Source organism: Balaenoptera ricei, chromosome 3 (assembly GCF_028023285.1).
Source record: "Balaenoptera ricei isolate mBalRic1 chromosome 3, mBalRic1.hap2, whole genome shotgun sequence".
Lineage (NCBI taxonomy): Eukaryota > Metazoa > Chordata > Mammalia > Artiodactyla > Balaenopteridae > Balaenoptera > Balaenoptera ricei.
In genome coordinates this window covers 62966829-62985987 of record NC_082641.1, presented here as the reverse complement: position 1 = coordinate 62985987, position 19159 = coordinate 62966829, and the positions used below count along the sequence as shown (strand labels likewise).

The following is a 19159-nucleotide window of genomic DNA, read 5'->3' as shown; positions in this document are numbered from 1 at the left end:
ACATGCAATAAACTACATGTATTTCAAGTATACAATTTGATAAGTTTTGATATGTATATGCCTGTGAAGCTGTTACCACATAATCAAGATAGCGAACATATTATCACCTTCAAAATAAACCCACTTTAATTTAACATTTAAGATATTCCACATGGTTCTTTTAGGAGGGCATGGAAAGGTATCATGAAATCAAGCAATAGCAGGGACAATTCCAAAGGTATTGGCTCTGGACAGACACACCAAAAAATGAAACTCAAGGCAATGTCAAAGCTTATGAGAGAACTATTTAATAGTAAGTAGCTTATAATAAATTAAAAAGAAAAGATGGTGAGTTTGAAGGGTTTTTTTTTGTTTTTGTGTTTACTTTGTATCTGTTTATTGCCATGAATTTAAAACAAAACGAGGCAAAAATCTGTCTGGTTTGAGTAGTCAATATTTGAATCTGAGAAGATCAGTGATAAATCAGTATTTATTAGCACCAGCAGAACTATAGATTAGAACCAGCATACATGTCACTTGATGTTCATATGCACCACATCCCACTCCAGGGGGCAGGCCCAGGCTTAGGTGCATGTTCTGTATAATGCCACCCCATCTCCTCAAGAAAGTGTATTGAGATGTAGGTGAGAGGGCGTGATGTGTTACTGATGACAATGCTTACAGTATTACCATGACAGTTGCTGAGTGTTTAGTGTATGCTTAGTGAAAGAGCCGGGATGGGATTTAATTCTCTGAGCTTCGGGCTATTATGCTTTAAATTATAAAAGCAAGTAAATCATTTGCAAACACATTTTGTTTTTACCATTTATTAATAATTGCTTGCTACCCACCTGACAGCTGATGGAGGCGCCAGAGAGTCATGGCTGGGTTGAGCACTGGCACTGTCAACCTTTGGTGTCCCCAGAGCCCCATTTATTCTAGGGAAATCGGGAGCACCCAGTGAGTGCTAGGGAAAGCTGGTGTCGGTGAAGAATTAAATGTGAGACTCCACCCCACTTCCTACAGAGAAGAGTTACCTCCCTGGCTAAGCAAGGACAAGGGATCGGGGCGGGGTGGGGGGAGAGGGGTAACATTGTAGGGAGGGGAGGGTCTGGGTAGGCAATGAGGGAAGCCACCAAGGACCCCCCTTGTGCACCAGCAGTGGGTGCAGTATCATCCCTCAGCACAGGAGCTGTGACAAGGGCCACACTGGTTTCCATGCGGCCTTCAAACTTACCTAGCAAGTTCAGGCCCTTTGCATTCTTATTCCTTATGCCTAGATTGCTCTGCCCCAAATTTTTGCAAGGCTCTCTCTTACTCTCTTATTTTATTCCGATTTCTGCTCAAGTATCTCCTCCTCAAAGAAGCTTTCTTTTGCCATCCTCTCTAAAGAGTCGCCTGTCACTATCTCCCTCTCTATTTTCCTCATAACAATGATCACTGTCGGACATAACATCCTCCTCAAACTTTTTGGTTTTAGGACCTCTGTACATGCTTAAAAATTGAAGACCCCATAGAGCTTACGTTTGTGTGGTTATACCTTTCAAAATTTACAATGTCAGAAATTAAAATAGAAATTTTAAAATATTTTTATTCATCGAAAAATAGCAATAATAATTCCATTACATATTAATGTAAATAACTTGGGGAAAATAACTGTATTTTCCAAAACAAGAGAATTACACGAGAAGAGTGACATTGTTTTATACTTTTTTAATTTAATTTTTTTTTGTACAGCAGGTTCTTATTAGTCATCCATTTTATACATATTAGTGTATACATGTCAATCCCCATCTCCCAATTCATCACACCACCACCCCCAACCCCCCGCAGCTTTACCCCCTTGGTGTCTATACGTTTGTTCTCTACATCTCTGTCTCTATTTCTGCATTGCAAACTGGTTCACCTGTACCATTTTTCTATATTCCACATATATGCGGTAATATACGATATTTGTTTTTCTCTTTCTGACTTACTTCACTCTTATTTCACAGTCTCTAGGTCCATCCACATCTCTATAAATGACCCAGTTTCATTCCTTTTTATGGCTGAGTAATATTCCATTGTGTATATGTACCACAACTTCTTTATCCATTCATCTGTCAATGGGCATTTAGGTTGCTTCCATGTCCTGGCTATTGTAAATAGTGCTGCAATGAATATTGGGGTGCATGTGTCTTTTTGAATTATGGTTTTCTCTGGGTATATGCCCAGTACTGGGATTGCTGAGTGATATGGTAATTTTATTTTTAGTTTTTTAAGGACCCTCCATACTGTTCTCCATAGTGGCTATATCAGTTTACATTCCCACCAACAGTGCAAGAGGGTTCCCTTTTCTCTACACCATCCCCAGCATTTGTTGTTTGTGGATTTTCTAATGATGCCCATTCTAACCAGTATGAGGTGATACCTCATTGTAGTTTTGATGTGCATTTCTGTAATAATTAGTGATGCTGAGCAGCTTTTCATGTGCCTCTTGTCCCTCTGTATGTCTTCTTTGGAGACATGTCTATTTAGGTCTTCTGCCCATTTTTTGATTGGGTTGTTTGTTTTTTTAATTGAGCTGCATGAGCTGTTTATATATTTTGGAGATTAATCCTTTGTCCATTGATTCATTTGCAAATATTTTCTCCCATTTTGAGGGTTGTCTTTTCGTCTTATTTACAGTTTCCTTTGCTGTGCAAAAGCTCTTAAGTTTCATTAGGTCCCATTTGTTTATTTTTATTTCCATTACTCTAGGAGGTGGGTCAAAAAAGATCTTACTGTGATTTATGTCAAAGATTGTTCTTCCTATGTTTTCCTCTAAGAGGTTTATAGTGTCCGGTCTTACATTTAGGTCTTTTATCCACTTTGAGTTTATTTTTGTGTACGGTGTTAGGGAGTGTTCTAATTTCATTCTTTTACATGTAGCTTTCCAGTTTTCCCAGCACCACTTATTGACGAGACTATCTTTTCTCCATTGTATATCCTTGCCTCCTTTGTCATAGATTAGTTGACCATAGGTGCGTAGGTTTATCTCTGGGCTTTCTATCCTGTTCCATTGATCTATATTTCTGTTTTTGTGCCAGTACCATATTGTCTTGATTACTGTAGCTTTGTAGTATAGTCTGAAGTCAGGGAGTCTGATTCCTCCAGGTCCGTGTTTTTCCCTCAAGATTGCTTTGTCTATTTGGGGTCTTTTGTGTCCCCATACAAATTTTAAGATTTTTTGTTCTAGTTCTGTAAAAAATGCCATTGGTAATTTGATAGGGATTGAAGTAAATCTGTAGATTGCTTTGTGTAGTATAGTCATTTTCACAATATTGATTTTTCCAATCCAAGGACGTGGTATTTCTCTTCATCTGTTTGTGTCATCTTTGATTTCTTTCGTCAGTGTCTTATACTTTTCTGAGTACGGGTCTTTTACCTCCTTAGGTAGGTTTATTCCTAGGTATTTTATTCTTTTTGTTGCAGTGGTGAATGGGATTGTTTCCTTAATTTGTCTTTCTGATCTTTTGTTGTTAGTGTATAGTAATGGAAGAGATTTCTGTGCATTAATTGTGTATCCTGCAACTTTACCAAATTCATTGATTAGCTCTAGTAATTTTCTCCTGGCATCTTTAGGATTATCTATGTATAGTATCAAGTCATCTGGAAACAGTGACAGTTTTACTTCTTCTTTTCCAATTTGTATTCCTTTTATTTCTTTTTCTTCTCTGATTGCTGTGGCTAGGACTTCCAAAACTATGTTAAATAATAGTGGCAAGAGTGGACATCCTTGTCTTGTTCCTGATCTTGGAGGAGATGCTTTCAGTTTTTTACCATTGAGAATGATGTTTGCTGTGGGTTTGTCATATATGGCCTTTATTATGTTGAGGTAGTTTCCCTCTGTGCCCCCTTTCTGGAGAGTTTTTATCATAAAAGGGTGTTGAATTTTGTCAAAAGCTTTTTCTGCATCTATTGAGATGATCATATGGTTTTTCTTCTTCGGTTTGTTAATATGGTGTATCACATTGATTGATTTGCATATATTGAAGAATCCTTGCATCCCTGGGATAAATCCCACTTGATCATGGTGTATGATCCTTTTAATGCGTTATTGGATTCTGTTTGCTAGTACTCTGTTGAGGATTTTTGCATCTATATTCATCAGTGATACTGGTCTGTAATTTTCTTTTTTTGTAGTATCTTTGTTTGGTTTTGGTATCAGGGTGATGGTGGCCTCATAGAATGAGTTTGGAAGTGTTCCTTCCTCTGCAATTTTTTGGAAGAGTTTGAGAAGGATGGGTGTTAGCTCTTCTCTGTTTGATAGAATTCACCTGTGAAGCCATCTGGTCCTGGACTTTTGTTTGTTGGAAGATTTTTAATCACAGTTTCAATTTCATTACTTGCAGTTGGTCTGTTCATGTTTTCTATTTCTTCCTGGTTCAGTCTCAGAAGATTGTGCTTTTCTAAGAATTTGTTCATTTCTTCCAGGTTGTCCATTTTATTGGCATAGAGTTGCTTGTAGTAGTCTCTTAGGATGCTTTGTATTTCTGCGATGCCCATTGTAACTTCTCTTTTTTATTTCTAATTTTATTGATTTGAGTCCTCTCCCTCTTTTTCTTGATGAGTCTGGATAAAGGTTTACCAATTTTGTTTATCTTTTCAAAGAACCAGCTTTTAGTTTTATTGATCTTTACTGTTGTTTTCTTTGTTTCTATTTCATTTATTTCTGCTCTGATCTTTATGATTTCTTTCCTTCTGCTGACTTTGGGTTTTGTTTGGTCTTCTTTCTCTACTTCCTTTAGGTGTAAGGTTGGATTGTTTACTGGAGATTTTTCTTGTTTATTGAGGTAGGATTGTATTGCTCTGGATTTCCCTCTTAGAACTACTTTTGCTGCATCCCATAAGTTTTGGATCGTCGTGTTTTCATTGTCATTTGTCTCTAGGTATTTTTTATTTCCTCAGCCATCTCTTGGTTATTTAGTAACGTATTGTTTAGCCTCCATGTGTTTGTGTTTTTTACGGTTTTTTCCCTGTAATTGATTTCTAATCTTATAGCGTTGTGGTCAGAAAAGGTGCTTGATATGATTTCAATTTTCTTAAATTTACCGAGGCTTGATTTTTGACCCAAGATGTGATCTATCCTGGAGAATGTTCCATGTGCACTTGAGAAGAAAGTGTAATCTGCTGTTTTTGGATGGAATGTCCTATAAATGTCAATTAAATCTACCTGGTCTATTGTGTCATTTAAAGCTTTTGTTTCCTTATTAATATTCTGTCTGGATGATCTGTCCATTGGTGTAAGTGAGGTGTTATTGTGTTACTGTCGATTTCCTCTTTTATAGCTTTTAGCATTTGCCTTATGTATTGAGGTGCTCCTATGTTGGGTGCATATATATTTATAATTGTTATATCTTCTTCTTGGATTGACCCCTTGATCATTGTGTAGTGTCCTTCCTTGTCTCTTGTAACATTCTTTATTTTAAAGTCTATTTTATCTGATATGAGTATTGCTACTCCAGCTTTCTTTTGATTTCCATTTGCATGGAATATCTTTTTCTATCCCCTCACTTTCAGTCTGTATGCGTCCCTAGGTCTGAAGTGGGTCTCTTGTAGACAGCATATATATGGGTCTTGTTTTTGTATCCATTCAGCGAACCTGTGTCTTTTTGTTGGAACATTTAATCCATTCACATTTAAGGTAATTATCAATTTGTATGTTCCTATGACCATTTTCTTAATTGTTATGGGTTTGTTTTTGTAGGTCCTTTTCTTCTTTTGTGTTTCCCACTTAGAGAAGTTCCTTTAGCATTTGTTTTTGAGCTGGTTTGGTGGTGCTGAATTCTCTTAGCTTTTGCTTGTCTGTAAAGAAATCTTTTGATTTCTCTGTCAAATCTGAATGAGATCCTTGCCGGGTAGAGCAATCTTCGTTGTAGATTCTTCCCTTTCATCACTTTAAATATATCGTGCCACTCCTTTCTGACTTGTAGCGTTTCTGCTGAGAAATCAGCTATTAACCTTATGGGATTCCCTTGTATGTTATTTGGCATTTTTCCCTTGTTGCTTTCAGTAATTTTTCTTTGTTTTTAATTCTTGTCAATTTGATTACTATGTGTCTTGGTGTGTTTCTCCTTGGATTTATCCTGCCTGGGACTCTGCGCTTCCTGGACTTGGGTGGCTATTTCCTTTCCCATGTTAGGGAAGTTTTTGACTATAATCTCTTCAAATATTTTCTCGAGTCCTTTCTCTCTCTCTTCTCCTTGTGGGACCCCTATAATGCAAATGTTGGTGCGTTTAATGTTGTCCCAGAGGTCTCTTAGGCTGTCTTCATTTCTTTTCATTCTTTTTTCTTTATTCTGTTCTGCAGCAGTGAATTCCACCATTCTTTCTTCCAGGTCATTTATCCGTTCTTCTGCATCAGTCATTCTGCTATTGATTCCTTCTAGCTTATTTTTCATTTCAGTTATTGTATTGTTCATCTCTGCTTGTTTGTTCTTTAATTCTTCTAGGTGTTTGTTCTTTAATTCTTCTAGGTCTTTGTTAAACATTTCTTGCATCTTCTTGATCTTTGCCTCCATTCTTTTTCCGAGGTCCTGGATCATCATCACTATCGTCATTCTGAATTCTTTTTCTGGAGGGTTGCCTATCTCCACTTCATTTGGTTGTTTTTCTGGGGTTTTATCTTGTTCCTTCATCTGGTACATAGTCCTCTGCCTTTTCATTTTGTCTATGTGAATGTGGTTTTCATTCCATAGGCTGCAGGATTGTAGTTCTTCTTGCTTCTGCTGTCTGCCCTCTGGTGGATGAGGCTATCTAAGAGGCTTGTGTAAGCTTCCTGGTGGGAGGGACTGGTGGTGGGCAGAGCTGGCTGTTGCTCTGGTGGGCAGAGCTCAGTAAAACTTTAATCAGCTTGTCTGCTGATGGGTGGGGCTGAGTTCCCTCCCTGTTGGTTGTTTGGCCTGAGGCGGCCCAGCACTGGAGGCTACAGGCTCTTTGGTGCGGCTAATGGCGGACTCCGGGAGGGCTCACGCCAAGGAGTACGTCCCAGAACTTCTGCTGCCACTGTCTTTGTCCCTGCGGTGAGCCACAGCCACCCCCCACCTGTGCAGGAGACCCTCCAACACTAGCAGGTAGGTCTGGTTCAGTCTCCTATGGGGGGTCACTGCTCCTTCCCTATGGGACCTGATACACACACTACTTTGTGTGTGCCCTCCAAGAGTGGAGTCTCTGTTTCCCCTAGTCCTGTTGAAGTCTTGCAATGAAATCCCACTAGCCTTCAACTTCTGGTTTTCTGGGAATTCCTCCTCCCATTGCCGGACTCCCAGGTTAGGAAGCCTGATGTGGGGCTCAGAGCCTTCACTCCAGTGGGTCGTCTTCTGTGGTATAATTGTTCTCCAGTTTGTGAGTCACCCATCCAGCGGTTAAAGATTTGATTTTATTGTGATTTCACTCCTCCTACCATCTCATTATGGCTTCTCCTCTGTCTTTGGAAGTGGGATATCTCTTTTGGTGAGTTCCAATGTCTTCCTGTCGATGATTGTTCATCAGTTAGTCGTGATTCCGGTGCTCTCACAACAGGGAGTGAGCGCACGTCCTTCTACTCTGCCATCTTGAACCAATCTCCCTGTTTTATATTTTTGTACGTGTTTCCTATTAATAGAAGATAGCTAGATTGTTACATCTGCTTCTGCATTCAGCCTGTGCAATACAGTTGACCGTTGAACAACATGGATTTGAACTGTGAGGGTCCACTTGTGGATTTTGTTCACTAAATACATACTATGATGTTTCATGATCTGTGGATGAATCCCTGGATGTGGCCAACTGTAAAGTTATACTTACGTTTTCAACTGCACAGGGGTTAATGCCCCTAACCCCCAGTTGTTGAAAGGTCAACTGTATATTGTTTTGGTAAAAGTCATTGAAGAACATCCAGCCTCACACAGATATGTAGTTGGAGAAGAGGGGGTTATTTTTATAGCCTTTTCATATAATTGTGGGCATTCTATTTTAATATTACACCAAGACTCAACACGTGATAATTTCTTAAAATTAGTTGTGTGGTGCTTGCACCCTGGTGATACTTGTGGGAGCCACTCCTAACCTATGGATCAGGTGGCCACTTTTTTTTTTTTTAAGGAAAAGTTGGTCACTGTCTTTTGAAATTATGCTTTATGTAAGGTAGAATAAGAAATGCAAATCATTATCTTCATTATACCCTTTTAAAAAATCAAGTCTTGAAAGTTTATAGAAGCTTCATCTAATCAAACACCAACATCTCATGTGCATAGAAATTGGAACACTTTTTCCTTGATAGATCCACACTTCATATTATGGCTACTTTTTTGAGGTAGGAAGTGAAAACTTAACAGTTTCTAACATAGTTCCTGGATAAATATTTGTTGAAACTATCTAATGTTTGTTAGACTGCTTTTATTCATTTCTTTCAAATTCTTATTTATGTCTATTACCTTATTTGAATAAGTGAGAAAAATGCCTTTTAGAAATGCCTTAAACTGGTACAGAAATAGAATTAAGCATTCATGTTTACACATATGTCCAATAAATTAGGCAACCACTTTATCTGCTTGTTCAGAATGTTTCAACATCATTAATCCATAATTTTATGTTTATCTGTTTTAAGATCCACACAGGTCTACAGCACCAAATAATCTGGCCCTGTCAGCCCAGCTGCATTCCTCTGGATGAAAAACTCCTGCCCCAGCTTCTAAAGGAAGTAGGCTACGCTACCCACATGGTCGGAAAATGGCACCTGGGAATGTACCGGAAAGAATGTCTTCCAACCCGCCGAGGATTTGATACCTACTTTGGTAAGGGAAATGCACATGTTTCTTTAACAACTCAGGCCAACTACAGCCCTCTCATAAAACACAGCCAAGTGTAATCAAATGAAAGAACTGGAAACTTGAACACAGAGTGAACACTGCCGTGGGGCCACTGTCTAATACCACCACCATAAACATGGCTGTGCACTCAGCTCATGATGGGACAGGCAGTTATCTTTGCCAGGGTTCAACGTGCCACGTAGGGGCCTTTGAAGAGTCTGCTACCTCCAAGTCAGAGACCACTCTATTCTTAGAGAACCTTATTACCAAAAGGGGATACATACTGATTTTTAAAAAAAATTCCAGGCAAAACCCAATACAAGAATATTTCCTTCACAAAGGTTCAGGATATTTTTTTCTCCTCGTGAATTGTGTTCAAAGGTTTTATTTTGTTTTGTATTTCCTGGAGATGGTAAACAAGACTCTTTTCCAATTGGCATCCTTCTTTCCTTCTGTGAGATCTGTTTTTGAAATGACTAGATTGGGGAAGATAGATCAAATAAAGAAAATGGGAGGGTAAATAACAAATGGTAATAGGAAAGATACCAAATAATAAGTATTTAATGGCTTTGATAGCCCTATAAAAATAAATGTAAAGCCTACAGTTTGAAAAAAAATGCTCTCTTTAAACCTGTTACAAACCATTTCTTAACAATCTATTTATCTATTTATCTTGCCAGGGGCTACATAGCTTTCTGTCAAGTTCTTTTCATATTTTGCTTTGTTTTTTTAATTGGGGTGTAGCTGTTTTACAATGTTGTATTAGTTTCTACTGTACAGTGAAGTGAAGTAGAGTTCCCTGTGCTATACAGCAGGTTCTTATTAGATATCTATTTTATACATATTAGTGTATATACCTCAATCCCAATCTCCCAGTTCATCCCACCTCCCATCCCCAACTTTCCCCCTCATATTTTGCTTTCCATCTAGCTATTCTGTTTTATCTGTCTAGCTGTTTATCTCCCTACCTACCTCCCATTTGTCTCTTCATTTATTTGCAAACTGCCATATCCAAAAAGGAACACACAATGAAGATAAATTTTTTAAAAATAAATAGAATTAAAAAATCAGGGTGAGAGGAGATGGAGTCAAGATGGCAGTATGGGAAGAAGTGGAGTTAGTGTCTCCCCACAACTAGGGCGCCTGCTGGCCACTGGTGGGGGACTCTGACACCCAAGGAGACAGGAGGAACCCCAGAGTGAACCGGTAGGACGTAAGGGGACTGAAGGGGGAGGAGAAGTGGAGGCCAGACAGGATTAGCGTCCCTGAGGCCAGGGAGATTAGGAGAGGCAGGCAGGAGGGGCCCTCTGGGAGAAGCAGGAGAGGAGTGGAGGGTGATTGCCCTGCTCACTTGGGCCCAGGGAGCCTGCTGAGCTCCCAGACCGATCCCCTGCCCTCCAAAGCCCCCTCCAGGCTGCATAGGTTCTTGGGGGCATAGGAGGGAGGCTGGGGAGATCAGGAGAGGCAGGCAGGAGGGGCCCTCCCAGACCGGAAGAGCAGGAGAGGAGAGGAGGGTGTTTGCCCTGCCCACTCGAGCCCAGGAAGCCTGCTGGCTTCCAGGTGATGTCCCCTGCCCTCTGAGACCAGGGCTGGGGGGCACACCTGGGCCCCTTCTGTTCCTTGAGCCTAACACCGCCCCCCCCGCCCACCCCCCCTCCAGGGCCTTTTCCAGCCCTATGGGTCCTGAGCATCAGCCCCGCCCACCACCCAAACCTCACCCTTGCTTAGGCCCCGCCCTCCACAGCCAAGGCCTCCCCCCCCACTTTCTTTTCCCTCCTCCTCTTTTTTTTACTATTGTGGTACTGTTGTACATTCCAGTTGTTGATTTATCTATATTTTTATTTTTATATTCTTCCTATCTGTTAGTTTTCTAGCCTAATTTTATTTTTTACTTTGTTATTGTTTTTTGGTTTTTCTTTTTTTTTTTGCGCCTCCCCAGGTGGCTTGCAGGATCTTGATTCACAAGCCCAGGGTCAGGCCGAAGCTCCTGTGGTGGGAGCTCTGAGTCCGAACCACTGGACTAACAGGGAACCTCAGACCATGGGGAATATTCATCAGAGTGAGGTCTCACAGAGTTCCTCATCTCAGGCAAGACCCAGCTCTACCCAATAGCCTACTAACCCCAGTGTTGGAAGCATCAGGTCAAATAACCAGTAAGACAGGAACACAATCCCACTTACTGAAAAAAAAAAAAAAATGAGATGGCTAAAAAATATGTCACAGATGAAGGAGCAAGGTAAAAACCTATAAGGCCAAATAAATGAAGAGGAAATAGGCAAGCTACCTGAAAAAGAATTCAGAGTAATGATAGTAAAGATGATCCAGAATCTTGGAAATAGAATGGAGGCACGGATTGACAAAATATAAGAAATGTTTAGCAAAGATCTAGAAGAACTAAAAACAAACAAACAGAGATGAACAACACGATAACTGAAATGAAAAATACACTAGAAGAGGGCTTCCCTGGTGGTGCAGTGGTTGGGAGTCTGCCTGCCGGTGCAGGGGACACGGGTTCGAGCCCTGGTCTGGGAGGATCCCACATGCCGCGGAGCGACTGGGCCCGTGAGCCACAATTACTGAGCCTGCGCGTTTGGAGCCTGTGCTCCGCAACAAGAGAGGCCACTATAGTGAGAGGCCCGCGCACCGCGATGAAGAGTGGCCCCCGCTTGCCACAACTAGAGAAAGCCCTCGCACAGAAATGAAGACCCAACTCAGCCATAAATAAATAAATAAATAAATTTAAAAAAAAAAAAAAAGAAAAAAAAAAGAAAAAGATGTTCACATTTGTATTCCCCCCAAAAAAAAAAGAAAATACACTAGAAGGAATCAGTAACAATAACTGAGGCAGAAGAACGAATAAGTGAGCTGGAAGACAAAATGGTGGAAGTAACTGCCAAGGAGCAGAATAAAGAAAAAAGAATGAAAAGAGTTGAAGACAATCTCAGAGACCTCTGGGGCAACACTAAACGCACAAACATTCTAATCATAGGGGTTCCAGAAGAAGAGAAAAAGAAAGGGTCTGAGAAAATATTTGAAGAGATTATAGTTGAAAACTTCCCTAACATGGGAGAGGAAATAGTCACCCAAGTCCAGGAAGCACAGAGAGTCCCATACAGGTTAAACCCTAGGAAAAACACACCAAGACACATATTAATCAAATTAACAAAAATTAAATTCAAAGAAAAAATATTAAAAGCTGCAAGGGAAAAACAAAAAATAACATACAAAGGAATCCCAATAAGGTAATCTGCTGATTTTTCAGTGGAAACTCTGCAGGCCAGAAGGGAGTGGAAGGATATACTTAAAGTGGTGAAAGAGAAAAACCTACAACCAAGATTACTCTACCCAGCAAGGATCTCATTCAGATTTGATGGAGAAGACAAAAGCTTTTCAGACAAGCAAAAGCTAAGAGAATTCAGCACCAGCAAACCAGTTTTACAACAAATGCTGAAGAAACTTCTCTAAGCGGGAAACACAGGAGAAGAAGACCCACAAAAAACAAACCTAAAACAATTAAGAAAATGGTAATAGGAACATACATATCAATAATAACCTTGAATGTAAATGGATTAAATGCCACAACCAAAAGACATATACTGGCTGAATGGATACAAAGACAAGACCCATATATATGCTGTCTACAACAGACCCACTTCAGACCTAGGGACACATGCAGACTGAAAGTGAAGCGATGGAAAAAGATATTCCATGCAAATGGAAATCAAAAGAAAGCTGGATTAGCAATACTCGTATAAGATAAAATAGACTTTAAAATAAAGACTGGTACAAGAGGTAAGGAGGGACACTACATAAGGATCAAAGGAGCAATCCAAGAAGAAGATATAACAATTATAAATGTTTATGCACCCGACATAGGAGCACCTCAATATATAAGGCAAATGCTAACAACCATGAAAGGAGAAATCGACAGTAACACAACAATAATAGGGGACTTTAACATCCCACTTACACCAATGGACAGATCATCCAAAAAGAAAATTAATAAGGAAACACAAGCTTTAAATGACACAATAGTTCAGATCTAATTGATATTTATAGAACATTCCACCCAAAAGTGGCAGAATATACTTTCTTCTCAAGTGCACATGGAACATTCTCCAGGATAGATCACATCTTGGGTCACAAATCAAGCCTTGGAAAATTTAAGAAAATTGAAATCGTATCAAGCATCTTTTCTGACCACAACGCTGTGAGACTGGAAATCAATTACAGGAAAAAAACTGTAAAAAACACAAATACATGGAGGCTAAACAGTACGCTACTAAATAATCAAGAGATCACTGAAGAAATCAAAGAAGAAATCAAAAAATACATAGAAACAAATGACAATGAAAACATGGCGACCCAAACCTATGGGACGCAGCAAAAGCAGTTCTAAGAGGGAAGTTTATAGCAATACAATCTTATCTCAAGAAAAATGAAAAATCTCAAACACTCTAACCCTACACTTAAAACAACTAAAGAAAGAAGAACAAAGAAAACCCCAAAGTTAGCAGAAGGAAAAAAATCATAAAGATCAGAGCAGATATAAATGAAGTAGAAACAAAGAAAGCAATAACAAAGATCAATAAAACTAAAAGCTGGTTCTCTGAGAAGATAAAATTGGTAAACTCTTAGCCAGGCTCATCAAGAAAAAAAGGGAGAGGTTGCAAATCAATAAACTTAGAAATGAAAAAGGAGAAATGACAACTGACACTGCAGAAATGCAAAGGATTATAAGAGACTACTACAAACAACTATATGCCAAAAAAATGGACAACCACGAAGAAATGGACAAATTCTTGGAAAGGTACAATTTTCCAAAACTGAACCAGGAAGAATTAGAAAATATAAACAGTCCTATCACAAGTAAACAAAAGTCCAGGACCAGATGGCTTCACAGGTGAATTCTATCAAACATTTAGAGAAGAACTAACACCCATCCCTCTCAAACTCTTCCAAAAAATTGCAGAGGAAGGAATACTCCCAAACTCATTCTATGAGGCCACTATCACCCTGATACCAAAACCAGACAAAGATACTACAAAAAAAGAAAATTACAGACCAATATCACTGATGAACATAGATGCAAAAATCCTGAACAAATAGTAGCAAACATAATCCAACAGCACGTTAGAAGGATCATACACCATGATCAAGTGGGATTTATCCCTGGGATGCAAGGATTCTTCAGTATGCGCAAATTAATCAATGTGATACACCACATTAACAAATTTAGGAATAAAAACCATATGATCATCTCAATAGATGCAGAAAAAGCTTTTGACAAAGTTCAACACCCATTTATGATAAAAAAAAAAACTCTCCGGAAAATGGGCATAGAGGGAACCTACCTCAACATAATAAAGGTCATATATGACAAACCCACAGCAAGCATCATACTCAGTGGTGAAAGCATTTCCACTAAGATCAGGAACAAGACAAGGATGTCCACTCTCACCACTGTTATTCAACATAGTTTTGGAAGTCCTAGCCACAGCAATCAGAGAAGAAAAAGAAATAAAAGGAATACAAATAGGAAAAGAAGAAGTAAAACTGTCACTGTTTGCAGATGACATGATACTATACATAGAAAATCCTAAATGTACCACCAGAAAGCTACTAGAACTAATCAATGAATTTTGTAAGGTTGCAGGATACAAAATTAATGCACAGAAATCTCTGGCATTCCTATACACCAACAATGAAAAATCTGAAAGAGAAATTAAGGAAACACTCCCATTTACCATGCAACAAAAAGAATAAAATACCTAGGAATAAACCTACTTAAGGAGGCAAAAGACTTGTACTCAGAAAACTATAAAACACTGATGAAGGAAATCAAAGATGACATAAACAGATGGAGAACTGTACCATGTTCTTGGATTGGAAGAATCAATATTGTAAAAATGCCTATACCACCCAAAGCAATCTACAGATTCACTGCAATTCCTATCAAACTGCCAATGGCATTCTTCACAGAATTAGAACAAAAAATTTTACAGTTCATATGGAAACACAAAAGACCCTGAAAAGCCAAAGCAATCTTGAGAAAGCAAAATGGAGTTGGAGGAATCGGGCTCCCCAGCTTCAAATTATACCACAAAGCTACAGTAATCAGGACAGTATGGTACTGGCACGAAAACAGAAATATAGATCAATGGTACAAGATAGAATGCCCAGAGATAAACCCACAGACGTGTGGGCACCTAATTTATGACAAAGGAGGCAAGAACATACAATGGAGAAAAGACAGCCTCTTCAGTAAGTGGTGCTGGGAAAACTGGACAGCTATTAGAACACTCCCTAACACCATACACGAAAATAAACTCCAAGTGGATTAAAGACTTGAATGTAAGACCAGACTTAGAGGAAAACATAGGAAAAACACTCTTTGACATAAACCACAGCAAGATCTTTTTGACCCACCTCCTAGAGTAACAGAAATAAAAACAAAAATAAACAAATGGGACTTAATTAAACTTAAAACCTTTTACACAGTGAAGGAAACCATAAATAAGACAAAAATACAAGCCTCAGAATGGGAGAAAATATTTGCAAATGAAACAACAGACAAAGGATTAATCTCCAAAATATACAAACAGCTCATGGAGCTCAATATCAAAAAAACAAACAATCCAGTTAAAAAATGGGTGGATGACCTAAATAGACATTTCACCAAGGAAGACATACAGTTGGCCAAGAGGCACATGAAAAGATGCTCAACATCACTAAGTATTAGAGAAATGCAAATCAAAACTACAATGAGGTATCACCTCATGCCGGTCAGAATGGCCATTATCAAAAAATCTAGAAACAATAAATGCTAGAAAGGGTGTGGTGAAAAGGGAACCCTCCTGCACTGTTGGTGGGAATGTAAATTGATACAACCACTATGAAAAACAGTATGGAGGCTCCTTAAAAAACTAAAAATAGAATTACCATATTCCACTACTGGGCATATACCCTGCGAAAACCGTAATTCAAAAAGAGACATGTACCACAATGTTCATTGCAGCACTATTTACAGTAGCCAGGACATGGAACCAACCTAAATGTCCATCAACAGATGAATGGATAAAGAAGATATGGCACATATATACAATGGAATATTACTCAGCCATAAAAAGGAACGAAATTGAATTATTTGTAGTGAGGTGGATGGACCTAGAGTCTGTCATACAGAGTGAAGTAAGTCAGAAAGAGAAAAACAAATACTGTATGCTAACACATATATATGGAATCTGAAAAAAAAAGTGGTACTGATGAACCTAGTTGCAGGGCAGGAACAAAGAGGTAGACATAGAAAATGGACTTGAGGACATGGGGTGGGAGGGCGAAGCTGGGGCGAAGTGAGAGTAGCATCGACATATATACACTACTGAATGTAAAATAGATAGCTGGTGGGAAGCAGCCGCATGGCACAGGGAGATCAGCTCGGTGCTTTGCGATGACCTAGAGGGGTGGGATAGGGAGGATGGGAGGGAGGCTCAAGAGGGAGGGGATATGGGGACATGTGTATGCATATGGCTGATTCACTTTGTTGTGCAACAGAAACTAACACAGTATTTTGAAGTAATTATACTCCAATAAAGATCTATTTTTTAAAAATCAGGATGAATAGAAAAAGATGGAATAGTTGCTTGGCACCGAGTTATTAAAAAAAAAAAAAAAAAACCTGCCTGGCTGTAGCAGACCTCACATTCAACTCTGAGATTTGGGACTTCTTATGTTCAAAGCAAAAAAAAAAAAAAAAAAAAGCAGTCTATAAGAGTCACATTATTTATAAGTTAAATGGAAACCAGATGTTCAGGAAGAGTAAAGCATTTTCTGGCTCTTAGACCTGAGAGAAATTTCTCCTTTGGGAGAAGGTAAGGTGACAGCATCCTTAAAAACATCATTTTAGTAATAAAATGGTGGTTGTCTTATAGATGTTTCTTGAGACATTCTCTTTTATTCAAGCTAGGACCAGAGCACCAAAGTACCTTTCAGTTCAAGTGATTATATGGGGCCCACACAGTGCAGTTGAAGCTCACAGCTCTATAGTGCCTAGCTGGAACCAAAGTTTAAGTCGAGATGTAAGGACATCCAGACGTGACACCGTGTGCCCCACTCCCATCTGGGTTCTCTAGCAGACATTGCTTAATCAATAATGCATTCTTTCTTGATGAATCTGGATATATCCTCAGTACCCTCAAATAGCTGTTAAAAACAGGACTTGGGTGTAAGACCTCTTTGTCATCTTGGAAATTCTAGAGGAAAAAACAGCCTCTATATCCTTTGACAATTTTCAATCAGGCCTTGGCTTAACGATGGGTCGATACCTGTACCCTGGCAGCTGGAAGGATATTTTAATTGTTTTTATTAAAAACCAAATTTTAGGGCTTCCCTGGTGGCGCAGTGGTTGAGAATCTGCCTGCCAATGCAGGGGACACGAGTTCGAGCCCTGGTCTGGGAAGATCCCACATGCCGCGGAGCAGCTGGGCCCGTGAGCCACGACTACTGAGCCTGCGCGTCTGGAGCCTGTGCTCCGCAACAAGAGAGGCCGCGACAGTGAGAGGCCCGCGCACCGCGATGAAGAGTGGCCCCCGCTTGCCACAACTAGAGAAAGCCCTCGCACAGAAATGAAGACCCAACACAGCTATAAATAAATAAATAAATAAATAAATAAATTAAAATGAATAATGCTTTTAAAAAAAAAACCAAATTTTATATTTTAAAATTATATATTTAAACCAAATTATATATTTAAAAAATCAGTTGGACAGAGGTGGAAATAATATCCTTTTATGAGGATTAAGAAGCCTAGCTGGATTTAGACAGACAGGCACCCCACCACACATCCATGGATGGGAGGCTTGCAGAGAAGGAGGGCATGATGAGCATGCGGTTGTTGTCACTGTTATGACTCAGAGGTTCTGTTAAAGAGCAGATGACCGTGGGCCTGGTTGCACAACTCTGAGTACACTAAGAACCACTGAACTGTACAACATAAATGAGTGATTTGTATGATATGTGAATTATTCTCAATAAAGCTGTTAAATACAGCAGTCAGAGATTTAATGGTTCAAAACGTAGTTTCTCATTTTTCCCCAAAAAGCATCGGCTGCCATCTTCTTTAGACTCAACATGTAAGTTCAAATTTGTGAATCATTGTTATGAGAAAGTTCTGTGTGACTGTCACATGGTTGCTTGGTATTAGTTTGGCCAAGTATGTGAATAGATAGTTCTGTTATGTGAATAAAGAGTTCTATTGGAATCCTGTTTGTACTAACTTTTTAATATTTATGGTTTATGCATCTTTTTATCAAGTATATCCTCTGCATGTATTTCCCCAAATGATAGAAAACAGTTTATTCTTACAGATAAAGAAACTGAAGTGATTCTTCAAGGTGTTAGCAGCAGTTACTAACCCCAAATAGAACACCAGTGTCCTGACCCCTTTAATTACCCATATAAGGACTGAAATTATTTTCATGGATACATTTGTTTTTTGATTACATATTAATTAGCAAACACATTGGCTTTCCCTTTCTGTTATACATGTAGGAGAAAAGATTACCATTTAAAGAGTTATCTTAAAACTAGGATATTCATTGTATTTAGGACCTTGAATTTACTGAATCATGGAAAAGGAGGAAATTAATTAAAAATGAATTCATTTACTAGGTAAGGTATGTAGGGCTTTTAATTGTGATTATAAGAAATATTTAGAACTGGGGAAAGAGTTAGGCCAATTTTATTATCTTCATTTTAATGTTAATAAGCAGTGTTTGTCAGGAGATAACTCAGAGGCCAGCACAGTTATTTCTTTTGAAAAGCTTTATCGAGGTGTAATTCACATACCATATAATTCACCCCATTAAAATGTACAATTCATTGATTTTTAAATAAATTCACAGGGTTGTACCACTGTCACTACAATCCAAATGTAGAACATTTCCATCACCCCAAAAAAGAAACCCCATACACATTAGCAGTCACTCCCCATTTTCCCCCCGACCCTCATAGCCCCAGGCAACCACTAACCTACTTTCTGTCTCTACAGATTTGCCTTTTCTGAACATTTCATATAAATAGAATCATATAACATGCAGCACAGCTTATTTTAATATTTTAGGAAAATATGGAACATTTGCAGGAACAACTAAACTTGAGAAAACATTTCTCCCATGATTAAGTCTAAATTGTGGGATAGGCCATTGATGCCATTTAAATTGGGGGCAAAATTGAGATCACCAGAGGTAGAAAAATCTAATTTCAACGCCACATGTTAGTTTGCTCTTTTGGTTGTTATGTTTAGAGATCCTCTGTTTGGAAATCTTTGTGTCTTTCACCAGTGGGTGTCAGCATCTGACTAAAGATGATGC

The 19159-nt window shown here is 38.9% G+C and overlaps 1 protein-coding gene across 1 annotated transcript in view; it reads left to right on the top strand.

The window, feature by feature from the left end:
- The window catches only part of ARSB (arylsulfatase B), a 177461-nt gene that overhangs the window by 10589 nt on the left and 147713 nt on the right, over positions 1-19159 (top strand). The window contains exon 2 of the mRNA XM_059916626.1: positions 8588-8774. Within this exon, the coding sequence (XP_059772609.1) occupies positions 8588-8774 (187 nt within the window). The remainder of the gene's footprint in view (positions 1-8587; positions 8775-19159) is intronic.